Source organism: Trachemys scripta, chromosome 12 (assembly GCF_013100865.1).
Source record: "Trachemys scripta elegans isolate TJP31775 chromosome 12, CAS_Tse_1.0, whole genome shotgun sequence".
Lineage (NCBI taxonomy): Eukaryota > Metazoa > Chordata > Testudines > Emydidae > Trachemys > Trachemys scripta.
In genome coordinates, this window is record NC_048309.1 from 19008230 (window position 1) to 19034486 (window position 26257).

A 26257-nucleotide genomic window follows, 5' to 3' on the forward strand; every position below is an offset into this window, starting at 1 on the left:
TTGCCCCCTCCCCCGCCCCATTGTCTTTTGTGGGTTTTCCCAAGTGTCACTGATTGAAACTCAGGACACAATTCTGTTAACGATGCACATTAAAGACTAGAATCCAGCTCCCTGTCTTGTGTGTGGAGGCTCAGCAGGGCTAACTGGAATAAAAAAAGAAAAATCTCATGTTTGTCAGAAGCACAGTGGCTTTGGCTCTGCATACACACACAGCAGTTCTGTTGATCAAGAAGCTGACATTTTTACAGTCACTTTTCAGAGCGAAGCTGCATTTGGATTTTCCTGTATTTTTCCCCTTGAGATGAGGGATCTGGAAAACTGACAGGGCTGTGTGCAAATGCCTTTGGAAGATGAAATCCTTCTCAGTTTAAAAATGTGCTAGGCCAAAAATATATCAACACCTGTGGCTTTGATTCTACAGAAGCTGCGGCTAGTCTGCGTTTTAGATGAAAGCTCAGTTCTGGGGAAGATCTGAAAAGGGCAATTTGTATCAAGTGTCTTATTTACATGCATTTCTCTGGTGTTCATAACTATAGTATCTTCTCACACATCAAACATTAATACAACCCCTGTATTATCAGCCCCATTTTACACATGGGAAAACTGAGGCACACAGGAAGTATGCAGCAGACCAATCAGTAGAACCCAATTCTCCTGACCCCCAATCCTGTACCCTAACCCCAAGACCATATGTCCTGCTCACAGCGTAGGTGCATTGGAAAGAATGGTTAGGCTAACCCAAATTCTACCCTTTTATTCCCAGAATAACTATCTGTGAAAATAACCAAAGGGAATCTCACTTCTCTGCTAGGCTACCAAAGGAAAAGGAGAACAGGTGAGAGCAGCAAGGACTTTTTGTTATTCCATTTCCTTAGTACTAAAAAAGAAGTAGTGTCATTCCAGGATGACCTCTATGAGAACCCAGTTGGAGGAGAAGCCTCACTGAAATGATGAGCCTGCAGTAGACTACAAGGGATTCAGTGGAAATGGTCCTACAGGCCCTGGGCTACAATGGTGATTAAGGGAGGTAGGCTAAATGCCTTGGGGATCTAGTCCCTTTTAGAGAAGGATTTGTTCTAGCCACTAACTGTGCTACCCAACTGTTACTATTGAGAGGAGCAGGGGGAATCTCATCTGTGTGGCATTGATGGGCCCAGTTGAAGAGCCCAGATAGAACAGGGACGGGAAGGGATGGGAAGATACGACACAGGGTCTCCCTTTCAGAACACACCCACCCATGTCAAATGTCTGAAATCAGAGGAGCCTGGAGACCTCAGCTTCCCTCCCAGTCCACCCAGAACATTAAAGTTCTCCTATGAATATTTACTACTGCCACCAAGAGCAATGAACCCCACACACTGGGTGTCAGGACTGTGCTCATTAGGCACCAGAGAGGCAAAGTCTAGGAGCCCTGGGATGAGCACTCAGAAACTGTTAACACAAAGGGAAAGAGCTTTAGCTGCACCAATGGTAAAATATCACCCAGCCAAACTGCAAGGAACAAAATCCCCTTCAGCTACAGTCAGATGTGTAATGTTCACCCCCTGCCCACGTTAGAGAACCTGCATAAGGTCAGCTTAAGCTAGTGGTGTAGAATAGCAGCAAACACAGCAGTAACCCCCTCAGCAAACCTACTTTCTGTACAAACAGTACTAGTGCACCAGCTGAAGCTTATATGAGCCTGCAGAGTCCACAAACCAGGTGAATGTGATTTCCTTAAAGGGTCTGCTCTCCATTCACCAGGTTCCCTGCGGCATCATTTACCACACACACGGAAGGGAGTTAGTGTCATGCAGCCATCCTTCCTTCCAGCCCTGAATCAAAGGCATTCTACAGGCGAGATCATAGCTAGCTCAACTATCTGAGAGCAACTGGCACCTTCCAGAAACACTACAGTCCCTTATGGCCAATGTGAAAGGCATTGAGATGCCTAAAGATACAGACAGGCATCCGGTGGGATTTACAACAGTGCCTAGGTGCCCAACTCCCATAAATTTCAATGGGAATTAGGCACCTAGGTGCTTTAGAAAATCCCACTGGGCACCTATCTACATCTATTGGTGCCTCAATACCTTTAAACTCTTCATCCTTATCAATGCAAGCGAGATTCAAAAAGGAGAATAGAAATCCATGATGGTCTCAGTCCCTCCTTACAAAACCCGATTCAAAAGAAAGAAGCAGACATTACTGTAACCTGACTAAAACATTCTGCCCTTCTTCAGAGCTGTACTGAAGAACCCTTCGGTAATGACTAGGAAACTGCACTCACAAACACTGCCGACTTCTAATCTCATCTTTGACACTGAATTCCTCTGACACCTGTGGGCTCAGTCTCCCCAGGGATACTGACACTTCCTTCACAGTGAGGAGAGAGCAGTTGAAGTTTCTACAGTGCTTTGACACACACGGAGCATTTTATAAGGGCTCAGTATTGGTGTCTGGGAGCCGTACTGAAGAATACCAAAGTATTTCTTGTAATTTTTTCTTTAAGAAATACAACCTACTTCTGATTTAACTTCCAGCATTTTTGTAGCGACAACTGCCCTGCGCCGTCTCTGCAAACACAAGAATTGTTTCCCTGGGGTTCTTGGCTAGGTGGAGGGCCACACTCTTTGGTTAAAAAAAAAAAGAAAAGCCCAAACCAGCCCCTATAATTCAGGCTCATGAAGCTCAAGTGACCAGCTGAGTAGTTCCAGGACACGAACTGTGTGATAAGGGCCACTAGATTGCTGATCTGCCACTTTGGGGGAGTAGAATTGGGTAGGGAGCTCAACAGATCCTGTTGAAATATTCCTCCTTCTCTAGTAATCCCAAATGATGCAGCCAAACTTTAACTCACGATGGCCTTGCATATTCTTTTTCCAAGTAGATTTGAGGCAAACAGTGGTGCAAACTCTAGGAGAAATGTCACTTCAGGGAGGGGAGATAGAGAAGGTAGACGTGAGAGGAAGCACCAGAGAAAAGCAGGCCAGCAGCACGTACTGCCTAGCAATGCAGCCTGCGCTGTCCCGATGCCAGCAAGGTTGACCTCAGCAGAGAGTGTGACATTCACATCCATTCAACCACACAACAGCCTGGAAAAACAGAGGCAGGAGCTTTCTGCAGCCATCACACACGAGAGGGAAGGACTGCACCCACCCCAGCCAACACGGCTAATGTCCCAGCGGCAGCAGAAAATTTCAGACCACACGGTCCATGTGTGTGTCTGTACCATCCCCCCCACTCCCCGAGAGCTAAGAACTACAGCCCAATGTGTCTCAAGGCCAGGTCTGGCACAGGCAGTGACAGGACAGGTTTCCCCTGCACTGCTCCCCACCAAGTGCTCTTCATCCCTGGCTTGGAGGAACAACCTCTAAGGGTGAGAAAGGAGCGGAGTCGCCCTGGCCTATTCAGTGCTTGGCCTCTCTGCTGAGCTTTCTAAAGAAGGGACCAATTACTAGAGATAGCTGTCAAGGAAGTGGTGGAAAATGTTTCTTCAATACACATCAGAGCTCATCAGATCACATTCATCTATGTCAAAACATGCAAGGTGGCCTGGCTACTCCACCCATGACCACCGCAGCCAGTCTTGTTTCCCAGCTCTAGTGACCAAACCAATGAGCGGATTCCTCTAGGCGTTCCCGTGCTTGGCATCAGGCTTCATCCATGCTAGCAGGCTAATGGACTTTCCTCATGTTTTGCAGACAGACCCATTTTATGAGTCAGCCTGGAAAGGAAGTTATGGTACGTGAGACTCTGAGGCACGGAAAGCAAACAGGAGCGTGGAAGTGCTCTCTTTCTCCAAAATAGACACTGTGAACTACAATAACCCACTACGGTGCAGGCAGTAGATTCTGTGAAAGCCCCTGAGGTCTCTCTTGTCAGTGATTCCCCAGCCAAAGGCTCCCTCAGGCCATATGTCACAGGAGGCTGGTGATAGGTCAATAAGCTGAATGCTATGGCTGTTGAATGGGGTTGCCAACCCTCCAGGACAATCCTGGAGTCTGCAGGAATTAAAGATTAATCTTTAATTAAAGAGTATGTCATGTGATGAAACCTCCAGGAATATGTCCAACCAAAATTGGCAGCTTGACTGTTGAAGCCCACATGTTCAGCAAGCCTCCCTGTTCTGCTTGTGTGCCCTCCTTTGTATGCATAGCGCTTGAGTTTGCACCGGCAAACAGCACATATAGGATCATGTGTGCTAAGCAGCCCAGCTCATGGAGACAAACAGCGTCATGCACAGTGCAGGGCTCTACAGCTGCAAAAGGAAGAACATTCCTCGTTCTGCTTCATGTGAGAGAAACAAACATTTCTGGGGCCAGTGCAGCTGTAGCATGCCTATAAAAAGCCACAAACCAATGCAGTAAGGCCCCTGACTTCAGCTGGTGCTAAAATAAAGGCAGGTGGTTTGGGGATATCTGACTTTATGATGAATTAACAGGCTTTATTTAGTGTCACACCATTTTCAAATACATGGAATGTTAATGGTATGGGAGCTGTCTCATGGTACATTGACACTTCAAGCTGGAGGTGTAATTTCCAATGTGAGGAGACCTACCTAAAAATAAAGTGTAGCCATGGAGCAAGACCAGTTAGCTGCCCTGAGTACATACCTAGAGCCTCAGACAGGATCGTCCTTGGGGCAGCTAGCCTCTGCCACCCCTTGCGCTGTTGCTCGAGCACAACTAGCACAGGTATGTTTCCTCAAGCCGAAAACAACACCCCTGGTTCGACGCGTAGACATACACTCCCTCGGAAAAGAGAGTCTAAGCAGCTTCCCTTAACCACTGCATTCAGGATCCCGGAGTCCTGGGGCGTAGCACACAGGGTACAGGCGTGCGGGTCACGGGTACGTTCACATCTCCCTGCCCATATGTACAGTAACTCCCATGTGTTTGTGTCTGCTGAGCAGGGGAGATGTTCGTTCATTTAATTCCAGATCAAAGGACCCGTGGACAACCTGGCTGATTAGTGGAGGCTGAACATGCTGCTGCGTGTGGGATTTGAGTTTGGCTCCACAGTTCAGTCACTTACTCCCCCGCACAGCATGAGCTTGGGGTGCCTTTTGCAGACCTGGAGTGACTCCCCCTCTTACTGCTTCATAGACTTCAAAGCCAGAAGCGACCATTATGATTAGCGAGTCCGGCCTCCCTACGTAACACAGGCCAGAAAATTCCACCAAGTGATTCCTGCATCGAGCCCAATGACTTCTGGTTGAGCTAGATGGTATCTTATAGAAAATGTAAAGCTTCAAGTGATGGATACTCAGGGAAGCTTTAATGGGCTCTAGCGGGGAGTGTGCATAACCCAACTTGGCAAGGAGAAGGGTTCTTCAATGGAGCAAACTAAAGGACCGGGAATGATCTCTCCCTCCTGCCTTCTCAATGTTTCTTTGCTCATACTATGGAAACGGGCTGGAATGAGAGCGTGTGCCATGATGTGACCTGTGTCTCCTCTCATGGGAGCAGTGGGGACCGGTGACCACTGACTGCGGAACCGTAACTGGCAACAGAACTTTATTTCGGTCGACTCCTTTTTTTTTATTAAGGGGTCTGATCACGTTACTACGTAAATGCTGTTCCCAAGTATTCTGCCTCCCTTGTAACCCTATCTGGGAGGAGTATTATATCAAATGTCCCATGTAGAACTCAGCACGGGATTCTGTGCTTAGTAAGCAGGCTCACTTTAGTTCCTCCATATTGTCTTCTTGTTACATGGATAGACCGCAATTCTATTCATTACACATCCACTATGTGGTATCCAAGCCGGGAGTGAGCATTAAAGGCCACAAAAATCAGAACAATGCAGAAGGGCCCAGAGCCTTGTCTAAACTTGGGGAAACCTCCCTAGTACTGATGGGCCAGAACTACACTCCAGCATTGCCAACTCTTGCAATTTTATTATTAGACTCACAAGGTTTGGTTTTTTTCTCAAAGCCTATGTGAATACTTAGCTGTCATCACTATAATCCTAAAAAAGTATGTTTCTACCCTTCATGGTTGTGGAGAAGAGCTTACACCATGACCGGATTGCACACTGAACACCCACAAACCAGAAGGGAAAGAAAATGAACCCCAAATGTACTGTTATTAAAAATCTCTTTATTTTAAAGCCAAATTCACAATATTGAGGCCCAACAAGTAAGTTTTGAATGCTTGGGGCTGGCAATACTGAACCTCCCAGATCCACACGCTCCCCAGCTTTGGGGAAGTTTACATACAGATACAAACTTTGCAGTTATCACCTGCCTATATCATAGACTGAACTGGAAGTCCATACTCCAGGACTAGGCATCAGTTTGGCTCCAAACATCACAGGTGAGGTCCAGCTCTTTGAACATTATGTATGGAGTTGCTTTGTGAAAGGCTGTGAGCCATTCCTTTTGCTGTTTGATTTCTCTAGTGGCTGGTGTAACCCTTTCAAATACCCCAGAACAGAATGGATGGTGGCTCTTGAACTGTCAAAACTTTCTCAAGCCACATCCAAGTATTTTATTACTGGAACCATGAAGCTAAGGTCCACCTGAGTTGGCTCAAGTTTTATTAGCTAAGAGTCACAGGCCTTGGCTGTCAGCTGTTGCATTCTCCTGTAGCTCTGATAAACCATTGCTGTGCATTCCCTTATTTAGTCAGGGACTCTCTGCTGACTCCAGTGCTTTCAGTACGTCATTTACACCATACACGACGGTCCCCTAAGGAGACACTCATTCCTGCCTAGGTAACGTAAGTTTGAAAGGCTGAGCACTTGGAGATAGAAGTAACATTGCTTAAGAAAGTGAACAGGCAGAATAGTTCAGAAAACTGATATGAGAGTTTCAGTTCACATCTCAGCAAACAAGTGAAGGGAGAGCTCAGAAGTGCCCCACAGAACACAGACAGCAAGGCTATTTAGAATTCAAAACCTTGGAGTAAACCATTTAACTGGCAAGAAGAGAATCTCACACACAATTTTAATTGAGGCCAGGCTTTGGGAAAGAAAATCCCAGAGTGTTTTCCGGTACCCGCAACTTCATCCCATTTCTGTTATGCTATTTATACACTGCCTGGCCTCTCCTTAAATTATTTCAGTGTATTCTTGAGAGTTTTTCTATTATGTATTAAAAGGACAATGTGGAAGCACTTTGAATCTATGTTATAAAGCCGGGGAAAGATGTATGGTCAAATAGTAGATACCCTACTGATTTTAGATGTTGTATAGCCCAAACATAAAGCTGTGCTAATTTTGATTTGTGTTTGTCTCCAGTAAAAAATCCTGGTGCTTAGATACCTCCATGTAAGGCGCCTATAGATAAATCAGTAAAGTGTGGCGATGATTTCTTCCTGCTGTCGCATATCTGGGTTTCCTGGTGATAATAAATACTATATGTCACATGACAGCTATATTCTGGAGGATATTTGTTAACACAATATACAACTTTCAAGGTGTTCAAAAGACAGGGCGAAAGCTACAATGTACACATTTACAGAACACATGGAAGTGTCCCTTTAAAAAACGCTGCTTTCATTCCAGTTGGCTAAGAAGTGCTAGGATTTCGTTTGGCACAAATGCCAAATTGCAGAGACTTGATGGGGTCACGGAGAGCTGAGCGTGACCCAGAGCGAGAAGGGGTTGCTGAATTTTCATTGTAGATCTTGGCCCTTTTAAAAGCCTTCTTAGGCAAAGAAGGAAATTCACTCTCCTTAGCAACTGTAAGGACTGCTTTGTAGCTAATGACTTGAGGGGGTCTCAGACCCCCAGCAAACCAACCGAGCCGAATCACTCAAGTCTTACCCAGATCCAGGCTCCGGTCCTCAAAAAGCAGCCAGGCTCTGTGCCTCCTCTTGGGTTTTTATTTTTAAGGAGATGAAAGCTGTCCCTCAGCTGCCTGTTTTCGAAGGGATCATTTACCCTCTGCTTGACCAGTTAGCACATAGCCTGCATTCTAGCACAGATGCCGTCAGGTAACCGCACAGACATCAGCCTTCCTAATTGCACAACTCTCAGTAGCTCTGAGTTCTTTCTGCTGACCAGAAACCACAGGAGCTTCTCAGGGAAGCAGAATGCCAGCCTGACACATAAGCCTGTCAGCAGCTGCTCGAGGCCTCATGTATTTGGGGCCTCTACTGCACAGACTCAACAAATCTCGGGCTGGCCTAAGGGGAGGGCAGATTTCCAATTGCAACCTAGCAGCCTGGAGAGCACCTTTCACTAGGGTCACCCCAAACTGAAATACTGGCCTTAGATGCATGTGTACCATAGTTATTTCTCTCGCCTTAGTACTATGCCCCATGCAGAGGATCTCGCTCTGCCAGTTCACGGGGGAACATACGCACAGAACAAAGAAGGGAAAATCAAAGGCCACTCTTTGAATGGGCAACATTCCCTGGCACTGTGATTCCCACTTGAATGAAACATCCCAATACAGCTTCTTGCCATGTAGGCCTGTGCCTTCTTAGTTTATATAACCTGGTCATTTGCCTCTACAAGAAATTTTCTTTTCACTCCCCCTAACATGATGCTTGTCCTGTAGCCAACAGTTCTACACTGGTAATTGACAAATAACTTCCCATGTGCTATCTCAAGATCCCATTTGTCATCTTTCCTTAGCCACATTACCCGCACTGCATTATACATTTTCACTTGACAAGCCCCCCAAACTAGGGTAACTGATGAATGAAGAGGGCCGGTTGGTGCACAGCAGTTAGTGAATTCATGCTGTGCCACACCGCACCAAACATCTGGGTTGCAAGCCAGCATGACGGTCAATCTAGTTTGCACTTGACACTTGGCAACATCACAAACACATTAACTGGGCTTAACTGAGAGTCTCTGCTCATTAGACTGGCTGCTGTAGGTCTTGAACAAGATACACTGGCAAAGCTGTGTGGCAGATCCAGGACTGGAAAGGCAGGGAGGCAGCCAGGTAGGAGGGCAGTGCCCTTACAAAGCTGCGAGAGGGAAGCCTGCAAATAGCCCGTCCACACTTAGCCAGTACATTCAGGGTTACACTAACATAACCTCTACAGTTTTTTACTAAAATCATGAAAAGGAAAATCAAAATTTCTGGGAATACTGCTGGATTTCTAATTTAGAAAGAACTATAATGGGACCTGTCAGGGCCAAAACAATACAGTTCTGGAAGGAAAACACACTCAACTGTGCCATATTCTGGCAGGAGATGCTCAGAAGCACATCTGAGAAAATCCACTGCCAGCAGGGGGCAGAAACTGCAACCCAGTTTCTGTTCCCTTTGAAACTGAACAGATGCTGCTACAGAGACATTTCACAGCAAGAGACATGGAAGAGGTGTGACCCAGGGGTAAAGTGGTCTATGACATGTTTGTCCCCTGATCTGTCAATGCTTGTTACATGTAGATTATCATGCTCCAAATAAAGGTTTGGGTTTTTGATCAGAATGTGGAAGCACATTTGGGCATAGACTGTGCAGCATAGGCGTGGGTTTATCTTTCTTCACACCTCTGCAGCTTGCCTGAGCCGCCAAAGCTGCAAAGAGCTGGGGTTTGGGCAGGTTCTAGCATTTTGGGTTTGTGTTTCGCTGGTTTTACCATGCCTCAAGGAACCTTTCATGGGGCCAAAAAAAAAAAAAGCGAGTACTGGTCTTCTCATGATATTTCCCTTTCTGAATGGTGGAAATGCCAAGAGGAGGCCAGAACTTGCTCCTTAAATGGCTCCCTGAGGTGTAAAAAGCCAGTGAAAAATCATGATCATGTACAAGTATGCAGATGCTCAGATTTATTCACGTTCCTGCAGAATCTGACTGCTTGGCCCGAGTAACCAGACCCTAATGATTCCCACATTCCCACATAAAGATGAGCACTATCCTCTAAATAGAGGAGTCATGTAGCCTTCCCATGCAGCTAAAGACATTTCCATAAGGACCAGAAGCCAAGATACTGTTCATCAATTGGAACCAGGGTTTTGTGCTGTAAATTCTGCCCTGAGGTAAGGCCAAGCAGTTCCATTGACTTCAGTGCACTTTTATATCATGATTCAAGTGGCTCATTCTGTATTTTGATCCCCCAGCTTCACTACCCTAGAATTTGTGCATTAAAGAAACTATTTTACCACTCTGAAGCCACCTTCCCATTTCTGCTAAATTCCAATGTCGCTTCCTTCATAGTCCACAAATTTCAGCCGTTAATTTGCAGAGCCGTATGTTCCACCTTCGTAACATCAGCACATTTACCCAGGCTTTCCCCAGTTTGCCTCATTGGCAAATGCTCTGCTACACTCCCAGATGAGGGGGCTGCTGGTAGTTCCCTCCCTATACAGGCAAGGGGCCAACTCCCCTTTCATCACACACAGTTTTGTTGGCAGTGCAACTATCCTGATAGAGTCATGAGAACGTTCTTGTCCCAGGACATGCCAAGGTCTCCTGCTTCAGCAGGTGGTCACACTAGGCATTAGGATGGAGGATTTTGGCCAGAGTGTTATGGGTCACTACTGGCTGGATAGGGAGGTTTCCCCAGGGACCAAGAGTCTCTGGGTAGCTCTGATTGGAGATGAGGGATTGGAAATTCTCTTAATACGGAAAACAATTCCTGTCTCTCGAATGGTTTCGGGATGAGCTCCAGGAGGGGATTGTCTAAGTCACCCAAACACCACGTAAGGTCCCTGCATTGGTGTGGAGTCACTAGGGGGACACACAAAGGGAAAGGGAGTTGGGACAGGGGCTGTAGCAAGAAGCCAGCACTAGCCCTGGCCCTGACAGGTTTCCAAGTGAGGGAGGATGGTCCAGTTGCTAGGGAGCTAGCCTAGAACTTGGCAGACCTGCATTCAAGTCCCTGCTCCCACAGACTTCCTGGGTGTCTTTGGGCAAGTCACTTAGTCTCTCTGGGCCTCAGTTCCCCGCCTGTAAAATGGGGATTATAGAACTGCCCTGCCACACAGGAGTGCTGTGAAGATGAACACATTAGGAATTATGAGGTGCTCAGATGCTCTGGTGATGGGGGCCACATAGGCTATGTCTACACTGCACTTAAAAACTCACAGCTGGCCCTTGCCAGGTGACTGGGGCTTGGACTAAGGGGCTGTGTAATTGTCGTGTAGACATTTGGACTCCGGCTCTAGAACCCTGCGAGGTGGGAGGGTCCCAGGGCTCAGGTTGCAGTCTGAGCCCGCATTTCTGAACGTCTACATCAGTTAAACAGCCCCTTAGCCTGAGCCCTGCAAGCTTGAGTCAGCTGGCATGGGCCAGCCACGGGTGTCTAACTGCAGTGCAGACATACCCATAAATACCTTAGCTAGATAGATAGCTCCACCTGCGAAAGTGTACAGAAGCCCAGTGGCAAGACTGATGAGAGGAGAAACACTCTATAGTTAGAAGAAAGTGAATGATTACCTAGCACTTTATAAATATTAGTCAACTAGTTCTCATGCCCTCAGAAAGGCATTAGACTCATTTTACAGGTGGGGAAACTTAGGCAGAGAGCAAGTGTCTTGCCCAAGGTCACAGAGAAAGTCAGTGGCAAGGGTAGAGCTCAAAAGTTTCTCCAGTCAACACTCCAAGCATTAGATTTTCTCTAGCCCTCAAAGCTGAGATTAAAGGAGGGGGAAGGGACACTAACAAAGAAGATGCTGTGAGTAGGGATGCTAGCCCCTAATGAAGCAAAGGCAGCAATTATGGCCCCAAAGGTAAAAATTCACTGAAACTGTGACTTGATTGTGAAGTGAGCAGAAGACAAAGCTCTGCTCCCCCCCTTTCTTGAGTCACCACCCCCTCCTCGTCTGCACCCCCACATCCGGGCTGGATCGCCTGCAAGGCCAGTCCTCCCCTTGCAGCCGCTCGAACACAAATTTGCAAACAGAACTCATTGCAGGCAGGAGTCGGAAGCCTGGCTCCCTGAGCTAACTGTCACAAGGGCAAACCCAGGCACTGCAGGGGTGAGGCTGAAACTGCCACGTACAGACTAGGGCAGCACACGAATCTTGGCAGGTTCTGATCGGCGCTTTCAGTTTAGGAAAGGACATACATTTGGTTTTAGATCGGCGCCCAGCTGGAGAAGCAGCGAAACATGCTCAGAGGCAATCTATCCGCTGGCTCACAATGTACGAGAGGGGAGGACTCATTAAGGAAAAGGGCTGTAATGCCTTATTTCCTCTGACTCAAAAGTTCCCTTAATAGGAAATGGTTTCCAAGCTGTGCTAGCGAGGATGCCGGCCCCTGTGAGAGCAATGGATGCATTCCAACCCCTGATGGAAAACACCACCGAGTCTCCTTTGGATTTGAAGTGTAAATCGTATCTACTAAAAAGGGCCTTATATAAACTGACCAGTGCTTGGGGAGCAGCTTTGCCGCTCTAACAGCATTATTTATGGCCTCGCTGCTCCTTGAATGTGCCTTTTCCAGTACACTACAAAGCCACACAGGAATGAAGAGAGCACCAGGCCTGTCCAGATGATGTAACAGGGAGCACCTTGTGCCAAGACGAACATGGCCCAGTGCTGCTCGCGAGCTCAGACAGCAGCATGGATCTGTTATTCTGATCATCGCCGTCGCCGCAAGAGACTCTTTCGAAACTTGCCGATATTTTTCTGACAGTCTCCGCACTAACCGAGCACGCTAAAAGCAGCCAAACTCAACATTCCCTCAGGAGCCTTGGTTCAAAACTTTGAGCTGAAATATTATTGGGCAAAGGATCTGCCTAGCTTCCAAGGGATGTTGATGGTTTTTAAACGGAGGCACCGTGCTGTATTTCACCAGGTATTCCTCGCACCTGCCTGGCAATGAGGCAAAGTAATCAAAAAATAATCTCCTGAGAAGCTGAACAAAGTTAAAAGGGACAAGTCAAGAAAGAACCATGAGCCACCTCCAGGCCAAACTTCCATTGATTTCAATAGCCGTTTGCCTGGGTAAGGAGTGAGTACAAATCTAGTGCCAGATCCTACCACCCACACTCGCACTGAGCAGTACATTACTCATGCCACTGAAATCAAACTGGTAACATACAAAGGAATGCTTGGGTTTTTTAAATACATAAGGCCAAATCCTTTGGTCCTTATTCACGGCTAGATTCCATCACCATTACTCACACTGAAATCAATGGGACCCCGCCAAAGTAAGCAACTACTTAGCGTAAGGGTGGCAGAACCTATCCCTCAGTAAAGACCTAAGCACCTGGCCATGTATATTTTAATAAAATCCTCCTATTCTAGATTACCAATAACTCTTTTGATCATTAAAGCTGAACAAACTTTCAAAAATCTAAATGCCCTTTTTCACCACTGCTGCAGGTTCCCTTACACTTCACTCAGCTTGTCAGGTGAAACTAGATGGGTCAATTCCATCTTCTGTTTATAGCCCATTTCACTTTGCAGCTCTTCTCTGCCTTTGGTAGCATGCTGTTATGTTTGGGTCTCTAACAGTACAGGAAGAAAGATCAATTAAAAAACCTCCAGTTATTTTAAATGTTTGCTATTCTCTGAGGTTTTGCAAGCCCCATCTTTTTTTTTTTAAATACCAACCTAAATTTATGGCCTGAGCTACTAGCCAGTGTTGCTTTAAGCAAAGAGTCAGAAGTATTTATTTACAACCTGCAGAGGTATGACAAAATATTCTAAGTGCACAGGCAAAGCAGAGAGAACCTAGCCAAAGTATTTCATATTATTACTTTCCAGCGTATCTTAAACCAGTCTGAGCTGAGAGAGCAGTTTCCAAGCTGTCAGTAGTAGAGTTTAGCTGACTTCTGCTGCATGGCCCGTGAATCCTGGTAAATCATTCAAAAACCTGGGTGAATGTAAAGAGATCGCTGGAGCAGGTCCCTGCTCTCTGGAGTGATACATGGACTAGCAGTGGAACTCATTGCACCAGTCTGCCACCTCTCACTATTCAGTATGGTTCCCAACTCAGGGACCTGCCTCCTGAGTGGTGAAATCCAAGCAGAACCTGGCTTTAGCCCTTGATATTGTTTGGCTTGTTAAAATTAGGTTACAACAATAATCTTGTTCCCCCAAATCACTACATGCCCTGAACCCTTGTGGCACTGTGATAGGGGAAGGAGTGGAAACCAGGGTACAGCACACACTTCTCAGGAAATGCTGAGATGTCTGTTTGTAGCCCAATGTGACAAAGTTGTGACTATGTGCCCAACAGATGGAAAGCCCTCATTAGAAGACCCACACCAGCTGCAGCAGCATTGTACATTATTGACCCCGAATCCTGCAGTGACTCTACTGTAAGATGGAATGTTTCTGTAGTGGTGGTTTTGTTGTTGGGTTTTTCTCTTCATAAAGAAGGGGTCACCCAATTGCAAAACTGTCCCTATGCAGAAGGCTGTCCTGATTTATCGTAGCCAAAACAGACTATTTTTCATTCTGCCCTAGTAATAAAAAAAAAAAAATCCCCCTGCTCCAATGTGTTTCACTGGGGACTAAAGGCGCAGCCCTATGTTGTCATCTCCAAACATTTCTATAAATGCTTAAGAGTATTGGCATCTATTATGGCATCGAAGTTTCACACAGTGGACCAGATTCTCAGCTGGCATTGTCCCATTGGATGTCAACAGAGCCATGCAAATTTACAGCTAAAGAGCAGGCCCAGCCACCCCATCCTTTTCTGTCCTGTTGAGGTTAGTGTTAGTGGCTCACTAGCCTTCCCCCACCCGCTAGGTCCGGCCTCTGCTAGATTTGGGGGGAGGAGGGGGAACAGAGAAATCTGAAAGGTTCACAGGACTTAAGTAATTGAGCTGCGAGATGCTCAGACCAGAGCCAATCTTTCTTCCTCACCCCCTCCCCAAGTCTGTCCTATCAGCTGCAAGGGTTTTAAGTGATCAGTGCAAGCAGCTCTATGCAGCAGAGAGGAAGCATGGTTCAGTGGTTAGAGCATTAGTCTAGGACCCTGGAGATATGGGTTCAAGTCCCTGCTCTACCCCAGACTTTCCTGTGTGACCTTGGGCAAGTCTCTTAGTGTCTCCATCTGTGAAATGGGGATAACAGTGCTCCCCTAATGCACAGGAGTGCAGTGAAGATATCCAGATAGTGAGGTGCTAGATGCTACTGTTATGGGAGCCAAACAGACACTGCAACTAGCTTGGCTGCATGCTCCAACATATCGCTCTGCTCTGTGAAAAGGAGGATTCCTAGCTACTCTTCTATAAAACTGCAATAACAAACAAACATCACAAGCAGTAATGAAATCTGGTGCGTCTTTAGTGCCTTTGTCAGAGCCGGAGCTCCTACCTGGATACTGCAATCTCAGCCTTCTGCCGGGCGATAGCTGCGGCCCTCTGAGCCCCTTCCATGCTCCTGTCCACCTTCTGCCTGATCTTGGAGCTCTTCAGTGGTATCACCCGCTTCTTCATACCTTTGATCAGGACATTCTGCCGGTATTTGCCTTCCTCCTTCTTGCCATCTGGCAGGGTGGTGCAGCCGTAGCCGTGCCGCACGTTGTCCAGCCACTCGCCCTCGTACTTCAGGCCGCTCGACCTCTCGCTCACCCCGAAGCCCGAGCGCTTGTCGTTCTTCCACTCGCCCATGTAGGACTCCGTGGTGGTGGCATCAATGTCAGACTCGAAGGGCGGGAACTCCTCCCCTTCCGCCCCTTCGCCCAAGCTGATGGTGGAGGTGGCATCACTGGCAGCAGAGCTGATACCACTCTCGCTCTTGAGGAAGCTGACTCGGCTCTTCTGGCTGGCCAGGGAGGTTTTGGACTCCGATTTCTTCAGTCTCCCCAGCAGAGAGCCCCGTCTGAAGAGGCCCCCTTTCTTCGGCTTGCTGGCTCCAGCATCCGCATACAGACTGAGGGCAAAGCCTCCCCGAGTGATAGTGGGTGACATGAGGATGCTTTCTGGGCTGCCCGCCGGCGAGTCCTGCTGTGGCAAGGTGCCGTTGCTGTGCTCGCTACGGAGGGAAGAGAGAGAGGTTCGGAGAGGGGAGCGGACCACAGACGCCATGCCGTATGGGACGCTCTGACGGACGCCGTATCCGTGGCGCATGCCATTGGTGAACTGGCCCTGGTACGTTCCTAAAGGCAAGAACAAGGAGCTCGTTAAGCATGACACTTGTTTTCCAAACCGATGCCTCGATACAAAGAACGTGTACAGCAAATCAAACCACCGCAAGACATAACAGTTGCCCTCGTGCCTGTGCACCAGCTGCTGCCCTCTGCTGGGAGGGAAAGGTCAGAGCTGCACAAGTGATTCACATTATTGTACTGCAGACGGTGAAAACGACTAATGTTGTATACAGCGAACGCGCTCTCCCCAGGGACCAGCCACACATTGGGCTGCCCAGCAGAGGTGGGAAGTTAACTGAAGGTTGGGAAGAAGGATGATCTTGTGGCTGAGGCACTGGGGTCAGTTTTTGGCTCTTCCTGCGAGTCCTTGGGCAAGTCACTCAGCCTGAGTTCCTCATCTGAATAGTGGAGATAACGACACCCTCCTACTTCACAGGGGTGTTGAGAGGCTAAATACATTAAAAGATTGTGAGATACTAATATGGTTGGGCCCAAAGAAGCATCTAAATAGACCAAAACTGGCCTCGAAATGCTGGGGAGACTCTAGGAGACAACTCTAAAAGCGTCTGTCTCGGAGAGCAATTCCTGCAGCCCTTGAATACGCTGCCCTTCACTGTTCCCAGAACAAAGCCCATAACCTATTGTTACGATGGATAAAGCGCCGAGCTTTAGGGATAGGTAGAAAAGAGAGGCAGCCACACCTCAGAAGCCCTCCAGCACTGACCCAAGGCTGGGATGTTTGCAGGGTACCTCCTCCCTTCCCCTCACCCCTTTGAAGGATTTGCATTACACTACGCTTCCCTCTGGTTGAGGAGAGCTGAGGGTGACTCCCTCAGCATCCCCATGTGGAAGGGGACAGAATGGGGCTCATCAAGAATGACACCAAGAGCTCCCTTCCAGGGCCGGCTCCAGGGTTTTGGGCCATCACGATCTGCAGTGGCAATTCGGCAGAAGGTCCTTTGCTCCGAGCGGGAGTGAGGGACCGTCTGCCGAATAACTGGACCTGCCGCCCCTCTCCAGAGTGGCCGCCCCAAGCACCTGCTTGCCAAGCTGGTGCCTGGAGCCAGCCCTGCTCCCTTCCCAGTCAGGAGTGAGCAGGCTGCCTCCCTAGCACGCCCAGCTTCTGCTGGCCTGGGAGGCCAGTTTCCCCAAAGCAGCTCTCTGCTTGGCAGTGCTATGTGATTAGACGCCTGACCCAAAGCCTATTGAAATCAGACTCCCCTTAGTTTCAGTGGGCTTTGGATCAGGTTGCTAGGTGCTCTTACTAGACAACCAGGGAGGCCCTTACTTGTGGTCCCTTCATTTACAAAGCTCTGGATACATTCAACCCAAAACGATTCCGCTGGGGAGTTAAAATGTCCCTTCTGTAGCGGCCTCCCAGTCAGTTTTCCTCCAGCCATTTGAAAAGATGCCCTCAGATGTGCAGAGTTCAAAAGGCTGCCAGGAGCCAGCCATTCAGAGCGGAAGTGACTTGGCAATTCATTAGCAGGCGGGTCTGCAGTGGCGGGAACACAGTGTGGACTGCAGCCATCCCTCACTCATTACCTCAGTGTAGAGTCAAACTGCCCCTTAGATAAGCTACTGTCATTGAATCAGAGACATGTAGGGCTGGAAGTGATCTCTTGAGGTCACTAGTTCATCCCCCCACACTGAGGCAGGGTATATACCTAGCCCCTCCCTGACAGGTGTTTGTCTAACCTGTTCTTCAAAACCTATAGGGATGGGGATTCCACAGCTTCCCTAGGTATCCCTGTTCCAGAGCTTACCTATCCTTATAGTCAGAAAGTTCCTCGAATGTCAAACCTAAATCACCCTTGCAGTGAACTAAGCCAATTTACTTCTCGGGCTGCCCTTGGCAGATATGAAGAACCACTGATCACCATCCTCTTTGTAATGATCTTTTCCATATTTGAAGATGGTTATGTCCCCCCCTCAACGGTCTCTTCTCTAGACTTTGGGGAAGTCTCTTCTGCTCCTGTGCCACAGTTCCCATCGCTGTAAAACAGAGACAATAATCCTGCCTTCTGTCCTGGGATGTGAGTGAAGCTTAATTTCCTAATGTCAACCTCCACCCTTGGGAGGGCACTAGAGAAGGGTAGCATGGGCTACAGGGAAAACCTTTGCTTTTTGTGTTGGGGGCAGGAATATCATTGTGGAGCCTCAATACAGAGCGATCGGAAAAAAGCAGTTTCACTGCTACGGCTGCTTTGGAGGTTTCCCAAGGGGGAGCCCGTTTCCTGCCCGGCCAATACCCCAGAATGCTAATTCTGCTCACACCAGAATCCCTCTCTCCCTGGATTTCCCTCACTCTGTTGATACGGTTGCCTCAGTAACTGGCAAGCCACCAAAAACAAAAGCAGCATTCAGCTCTGCCTCCATTCGTCACTGAGAGTTCGGAATGGGTCATCCCTTTCCAAACCACAGTGCAGAACACGGTCCCCCACACCATGCTGCCCTCGATCAGCAGATGAAAGGTGCTAGGGGAGTGCAGATGTTAAATACCATTGCAAAGCATGACCACTCGCTCCTCCTAAGGGCTCAGTTTCTCATGGAAAAATGGCCAGCTGTGTCGGGGACAGTTATCAGCATCTGTTCTAAATGGGCCGCTTTCCATGAAATTGGGACAAGATACAGTGTCAGGGATTTACTGGCAGGTAGCAGAGTACAGTCACCCTTAGAGAAGCAAACCCTACACAGAGAAGGACACAGAAAGCATCCTCTCTGCCGTAGCATCAGTTACTGCATGATCCTCTGCAGAGGGTGCAACCACTGCTTAGCTAACTAGCGTCAGGTGAGGGTGGTGACAGCATGTGTGTCAATTCCATTCACTTTCCCTCCCTCCCCTCTCCAGCTCTCATCCAAAGGGAAAGATCAGCCTGGTTCCAAGAAATTAAATTCCACAATCTATTAGTCAACCCCAGGATAGTCCTGCCCAGGAGATGGTTTCTGATTCCTTCTTTGGCAATAATGGGAGTGAATATTTTACAGTCTCCCTGGCCAGTTCCGCCAAATAATCTTTACTCCCAAGCTGCCGGTTTCATTGAAATCCTCTTTGAGCCTGTCAGCAGGGTGTTAACTTACACACTCCAACAGGGAACAGAAGAGGTGCCCAGGTGCAGCAGCAGCACAAATCCCTCCCTTGTACCTCTCTCCAGCTATCTACGTTCTCACATTGTACTCCTCAGCATAGTGCCTGAACACCTCAACCCTGAGCTAGGAGAACCACAAAGGGAGGGGGGGAATCCAAACTTCACTTGGCTTTTGGTTTCTCTGTTGAGGCCACTAAACAAAGGGCTCAGTTAGAGCGAAGAGTTGGGGTGTGAAGTGGCCACCTGCCGAACGGGAACAACCTACCATGGCAAAATTCTCTTCATGCTGTTTCCTACCATGGTTTGGAGAAACTGCTTTAGAAAAGAGACAGCATGGTCTGGTGGGTCGGGCATGGATTGGGAGTCAAGAGACCTGGTTTCCATTCCCTGCTCGATCACTCACCAGCTGCGGGGGCTTGGGCCCCTCTGTAAAATGGTGACAATGATCCTTTATCAAGTTTTATTACTCATCTATATAGAAGTTCACATTCTGTATATGGATGGCCCTTGAACTCAACCACTTTGTCTCTGCTTGTGCTGGGGTTGCAGCCGGAAAGCGGACCTGACACATAATATGGAATGACATTAGAGACCTTTCTGTAGGACATTAGTGACCTTCAGCCTCTTTCAATGCCTTAAGGATAGCAGACTCCATCCAATATTGGTTCAATATTAACGAGCTTGAAACAGAATTCTAGCAAGTTGCTGAGGCCCAGAGAGTTTAAGCAACTCCCCCAGGGTCACACAGTGAGTCCGTGGCAGAGGCAGAACATGAACACCTCCTGCCTCTGCCACTGACAAGATCCCCTGTCTACAACTGTGCCCTGACCACTAGGCAATGCTACCTCCCAGCCACATTCTGTAAGCACCTGTCCACACTGGAGGGGCAGGATTTTTAAAAGCTCAATTATGTGCCCATCTCCTACTGACTGTCAAGGAGATGTGTGCCTAACTCCTATAGGCACTTTTGAAAATCCCACTCTGGGTCTTTAAGTGTGTTCACTGGATCATTTTAGAGCTGGTTTAGAATGGTTCAGCCCACTCGATTTACATCTAGACTGGCCGGCCAGTGATTCTACACTCAGTTTAAGCTGGTTTTGGTGCTGACCACGCTTCCCAGCCCACTCTTGTTAAAGATGAATTTGTTTCAAACAGTTAAGCTCACGTGGCTAAATGCCTCTTGTAAATGGGGCCTGAGCACAAACCCCAGACCGAGCAGGCAGAGAAGATAAGGCACTGAAAGTCCTTGACTGAGCTCACAGCATGTTTTTGGACAAACTGATTCCCTGTAAAGTGCCTGGACCCAGCTTTGTGTTTTTCCATGTCACTTCCTAAACCATGATTTATAGCCGCTCTCAGAGCTTCCACCCTCTTACCCAGCAAAAGCCATAAAACAAACTCCAGAGCCTCCTGGGCAACTGCTGAGAGTAGTTAGAAAGCCTGAGGTGGCCACTGCTGTGTAGCACTGAATAATGAAGTCAGTGAGCAGCAGAAAGACAACTTAGTCCTGCACCAGCCAGCCTGTCACATAGCAAAGGACAACATATGGGGATCAGTCCAGGAGACAGAGATGCCCATATCCTCTTCCTAGCAAGATCCCCGATCAGTGCAAGGGGAGCAGGGAGAAAGCCAGGGAAAGGAGTGTTGACGAGATGGAATCAATGTTAGGGTCAACCTTTACTCACAGCTCACGAGCCTGTAAAAGACACAATTCTCCTCTCACACTAGTGAGAAACAGAAGCAGATTTCATTGCAGTCAGTGGAATTACAGTGGCAAAAAAGCAATGTTATAGGAGAAGGATGCCCAGCAGTTAGCCCAGGCCACACAGAAAAGGAGGTGTGGTCAACCATGAGTAGGGGTGAAAGGGAAACAGCACTGAGTCACCTAGTGACCTTGTTACTTACCTCGCTGTAAATAACCACCTTTGTGACTGTGAAGACAAAGCCAACATGGACCTAGCTAACACGTATGTAAAGGCTAGTCTGGGTATTTGCCAAATGTGTGTTCCAGGCTAACGTTAGGGTCAGCCTATGGTAAGCCACGAACACCTGGAGCCTGGCAATCAATTAACAAGGTATAAAACTATAGTGAAGACATGCCCTAAAAAATGAGGCAATGTCTTAACTAGGGAGGAAGTTTGTAATTTTAATCCATAATAACCAATATGGAAAAATCTTAGTGTAGACAAGATAAGCGTGGTTTTAACATATGTTAGTGGGACTCCTCTTTAGGGTTTAAACGGACAAACTAACGTGCCAGAACTACAACTGCCTTCTCAACATTAGGATTTTAACACATGGAAGCTACTCTGGGTTAAAAATGCACCGACCTTTTATTTTCCTAGTGTAGACATGTGCAGAGTGTGCAGACAGGGTTTTGTCCTGGTTTAACTAAATTGGTTTAAAAACACACCTTGCACTAAATTGCAGCAAGTTTGTACAGAGCCAAGCCCTTGGCTAATTAGTATGTGTAAAGCCTTTTAAATTCCCTGGATAAAAGGAGCTGTAAAATGGAAATATGTAACTATTTATTCGGAATCATTAATACATGTGGGATTAGAACCATGTACAAATCAGCCATCTTCCACTTCGTGAAGATCAAAGCTGGTTGCAGATTTTTTAAAAGTTAAAAAAATTAATTACGAATAGGGGTGGGTTGGAGGTGGGGGTGTGGACAAAGTGTGTAAATTTTTTCCTAGATATTTCCCCCTATTCTGGCCAGCTTTAGTGAAATCCACATTCAGAAATAGCTATCTGTCTACACTCCCCACAGCAACAGCTTTCCTCCAAGGAAATCACAATATTGTTCCCTCTGCCTGGGCTGAGCAGAGGATTTGTACCTGACCAGGTTAGACATTTTAATGGGAAAACTTCCTCTCCTCTTCCTTCACCTTTAAAAAAAAAATAATCAAATACACTTTTTTTTTTTTTTTTTTTATGGTCACAGTAACAGATCCCGGCCTCTGAAATCTCCCATTTGCTTTCCCCCAAAATCAGAGGCAATAGAACAAAAGTGCAACAGTTTGGAGACCCCTGAAAATGTGAATCTTGTCCCTGATGGGGCAAAAGCCTTGAGTACTCTCATTAGAGTCAGAATCATAGAAATGTAGGGCTGGAAGTGATCTTTTGAGGCCACTAGTTAAGAGTCAGAAGCTTGGTGCTGGTAACCAGGGATTTAGAGCTGGCAACAGCTAAAAAAAAACCTAAAAGTCTTCAAAGCGGTTTTGAAAAATGCTGCTTAGTGGCATAATCTTCTTGGTATGAAAAATTGTCTAGAGTTGGAACAGTAGATTCCCCAGAGGTGAGTGGAGGCAGAAGGGAAAGGAACAGAGACCTGAGCTGGAAATCACATCTGAATAAAGGCACAGCCCTGATGCAGTCAACCTGGCCTCTTTCCTCAGATCCACAGAGCTGGGATAATTCACACACACTAGTATGAATGTGGAGCATCTCATTCCACAGCACAGAACAGGCATGCCTCTCTCCACTGCTCCCTTGAGAAATACAACTGTTCACAGGACCAAGGGTGGCCGCAGGAGAGGAGCAATGAAAGGAGACACACAGCTGTGTTCTGTCCAGCCTCGCTAAAAACACCCACTCATCACTGAGCTGGAGAGAAAGCAACGGCCCTCTCCTGCCAAGGCCCATCAGGACAAGCCCAATGATGCAAAGCAGGGAAAGGAATGTACAGAGGCAAGTGGGAGTGGGTAAACAGAATCAGATTTTCTTTAGTTCTTCTTAATGGCTTGTATAAATTTGTGAACCTGAATAAGGGCACTGGCCAGAATGAGATCTGGTGCAGGCAGCTATTGAAGTCTCCACCAGCAGAGCTTCGCCAATGCATCTTAGCCCTGACATACGGTAACCTCTGCTACTCCAGTCCTGAGCCCCACACAGATCCACCCTGACCCTCAGCTACTGCAGCCCTGGGCCCCAAAATCTCAGCCAACATGCAGTGTATTTTGTGATGTGGAAAACCCTGTATTTAGGACTAGGATGGGCCACAGCCTCGCTTTCCCTTGTGACTTAAGTCAAAGCTGGAACACACAGATCTGCAGAGGTGAAAGGCCAAAATGTTAATTTGCAGAGTCACTCAATCGCCAAGAACGTCCCATTGGTATTAACTCCCCCGTTAGCAGGGCCAGGGCAGAGGGCTGATAGATGAAGTAACAGGGTGGATGGAGAGACGTGTAGATTGGAAAGAAAAATAACAAAAAGCCAAAAATGCCCCTTTATGTCATCATCAGTGGAAAGCTTTGCTGTTTTTTTAATGACAAGAAATCCTATAAAATGCCCGCCTCCACTCTTACACAAAAGATACCATACCTGGCTCTTAGTAACTCCTGTTAGGAGGCACATATGGGAGTCCGGCGGGTTTCTGTGTTTTTGCTGTGTTTCTAGAGATTTCTGGGTCTGCTCCTAAATGGAGCTGACCCTTTCTATTTATATACGCACAAGATGGGAAGGATCAAGTTGCAGAGCGGATTAATCATAGTCTCTGGAGACCTCAGTCTCAATCACTCTGATTCACAAATGGATTGTGTGTACCCTCCGCTTAGGTCAGATAATATATCACACCTTCCATAAGTAGCTGTGGTCAATTAGTACAGAGGCAGGATGATCCACAGGTCATTGATGGGCTCAAAGGCCAGAGCTGAAATTTGAGTGTCACACAGTGTATCTCACTTCATGAGCCAGGGTCCATTCTTCAGGAGACACCACCCTCTTCCCTTTCCACACTGGGCATAAGGAAAAAAACCTCTCATTGTAGTTTTAAAGAGCTTACTTGCCAGCTTACTGGCAACAGCCAAAGTAGTATCCCTAATTCTTACAGTCATAAAGTTTCATGCACAGATACCATGATGATAGACATGTTAGAAATACTTCGTGTGATGGACAGACAGATTAAATAGACACGCAAGTAAAACAAACTAATGAAAACTTAGTGCTTATTGTTAGAACAAGTCATCTGAGTGAGGATTGATTTAAAAACGGTGCATAACTAAAAAGCATCAATTTGGGGGCCAAATTCAGCCTTGGTAAAGCTCTGCTGGAAAGACAACATGGGCTAGTGGACAGGAAACTGGATCCTGAATAGGGCGACTGGGAGTCTGTTCCCACCTCTGCTACTGACTTGCTGCATGACCCTGGGTGAATCTCTTATCCTCAGTTAAAGGGTGATGCTTTCTTTGTAAAGCACTTTAAGATCTATAGAGGAACTGTACTATATAAGCCCTGTTATTGTTATTTTTGGGGTCAATGAAGTTACACTAGGGCTGAGTTTTGCCCAAACTTCCAAGTCCCTTAGCTGTCTCTGAGGACTGTAGCTCAGAAGCAGTAGGAAGCGTGAAGAATTCCATATACATTTGCTATCTATTGTCTGCACTTGGCAATACTCAGAACTAGCAGCAAAATCATGGTTACTCCCTCAGCGCCAGCTCTAGAGAAATCCTCCTCTAAGCTTCAGTCCCCTCTCAGCTTGATTACTGCTGCTAATTCCCTCTTTGATGGCTTCCACATGGCCCAGGTGCTCAGACTCCCGAATATGCACAGCCCTACTGCTGCTCACCATCTGGTACACACGAAGAAGCACGGCTCTATCACTCCTTGGTTCCCTTTCCAGGTTCCCCATTCACTTCAGGGTCCAAAAAATTGCCCTCCCTGTTTTTAAAACTCTGCACAGACTCACCTTGGCCAACCCCATAGACCTTCTCTCTTTTCTTCTCCAGCCTCCTCCTCTCAGCACATAATTTCACCACTGTTGGTGCAAGAACCTTCTTCTCTGCACCTCTAATCAGCTGAACAGCCTTTCTTTACCTCTTCACCTCACTGAGTCTTCAGCTCATTTCATAGCTCACCTGAAACTCGCCTCATCATTTCTTTTCACCTCTCCCACTGGTCTCATGACAACTGAATTTAATTATTTTCCCATGAGATGAATTTATACCAGTGCTTTCTCCCAGCTCCCCAGAAACAGTCATGCACTATTTAATACTGTTTTCAGGCCACAGCTTGAACGAAAGACATTTTAAAAAGTTATACAATCATTGTATTGCAAAACAGGGGTTGAAGACCAGATTTTTACATTAGCAGCTTCTTCTGTGTGGTTTAGTATGATCAAACAAACACCCAGAGCCCCTCCAGACACCCCCAACTCTTCCTTGCACAAAAAATGATGGGGTTTGGAAATAATGTCAGAGACTGAAGCTCAAGCAATCATTCACTCAATGCTGTAACATGCTTAGCTTATTCACACACACACACAGGGCATTCCCTATCCTAGATCACCTTCCCCTTTACCTATAAAGCACTATTCTCTTAAAGGGCTCCAGTCTCACTCTTTGTCAACAGAACTATATCATGATGTCTTGAGTTAACCACATTTAAAAAAACCCAAACATTCATGTTCTTATATGTGTTACGGATACATTAGGTGGCACGGTTCCTAATGAGTCTGGGTTCTGATTTAATGTTGAACCAGACCCAATGAGTGTAAGGCTTGGTCTACACTACCCCCCCCAATTCGAACTAAGGTACGCAACTTCAGCTACGTGAATAACGTAGCTGAAGTCGAAGTACCTTAGTTCGAACTTACCTTGGTCCACACGCGGCAGGCAGGCTCCCCCGTCGACTCTGCGGTACTCCTCTCGCCGAGCTGGAGTACCGCAGTCGACGGCAAGCACTTCCGGGTTCGACTTATCGCGTCCAGACTAGACGCGATAAGTCGAACCCAGAACTTCGATTTCCAGCCGTCGAACTAGCTGGTAAGTGTAGCCAAGGCCTAAGTGACACTACTCCAGGGGAAATTCTGTGCCACTGTGCACACGCAGAATTCATGACCCCCACAGGTCTTTCCTCCCCCCCCCGCACAGAAAATGGATTCTGCTGGGGAAGCACTGCAATTATACCTTTCATTCACCAAGGGCTGCTGTGGCACCAGAAGAGAGGGCAATTGGCTCAGGTCCAGAGCAGCCAGCCACGGAGAAGGAGGGGTCAGAGGCTGCATCCCTCAAAGTGCCCTGCCCATGGGCCCAGGTGAGGAGGCACAGATATGGGGGGAATGGACAGAATGGGGACACAGGGCTCCTGGGGAGTCACAGACTGGGGTTCAGAAGGGCTACTGGGGGGAGACTGGTGTGGGGACACAGGAGCTAATGGGGTGACAGCATTGACCCCAGAGCTGAATAGGAGTGGGAGTGCAGGACCACATGGGAACAGAGAGGAGGAGGTGGCT

The 26257-nt window shown here is 47.4% G+C and overlaps 1 protein-coding gene across 1 annotated transcript in view; it reads right to left on the reverse strand.

Moving 5' to 3' along the window:
- The window catches only part of JPH2 (junctophilin 2), a 62963-nt gene that overhangs the window by 32147 nt on the left and 4559 nt on the right, over positions 1-26257 (reverse strand). Inside the window, exon 2 of the mRNA XM_034787632.1 lies at positions 15160-15943. Coding sequence (XP_034643523.1) covers positions 15160-15943 — 784 coding nt within the window. The remainder of the gene's footprint in view (positions 1-15159; positions 15944-26257) is intronic.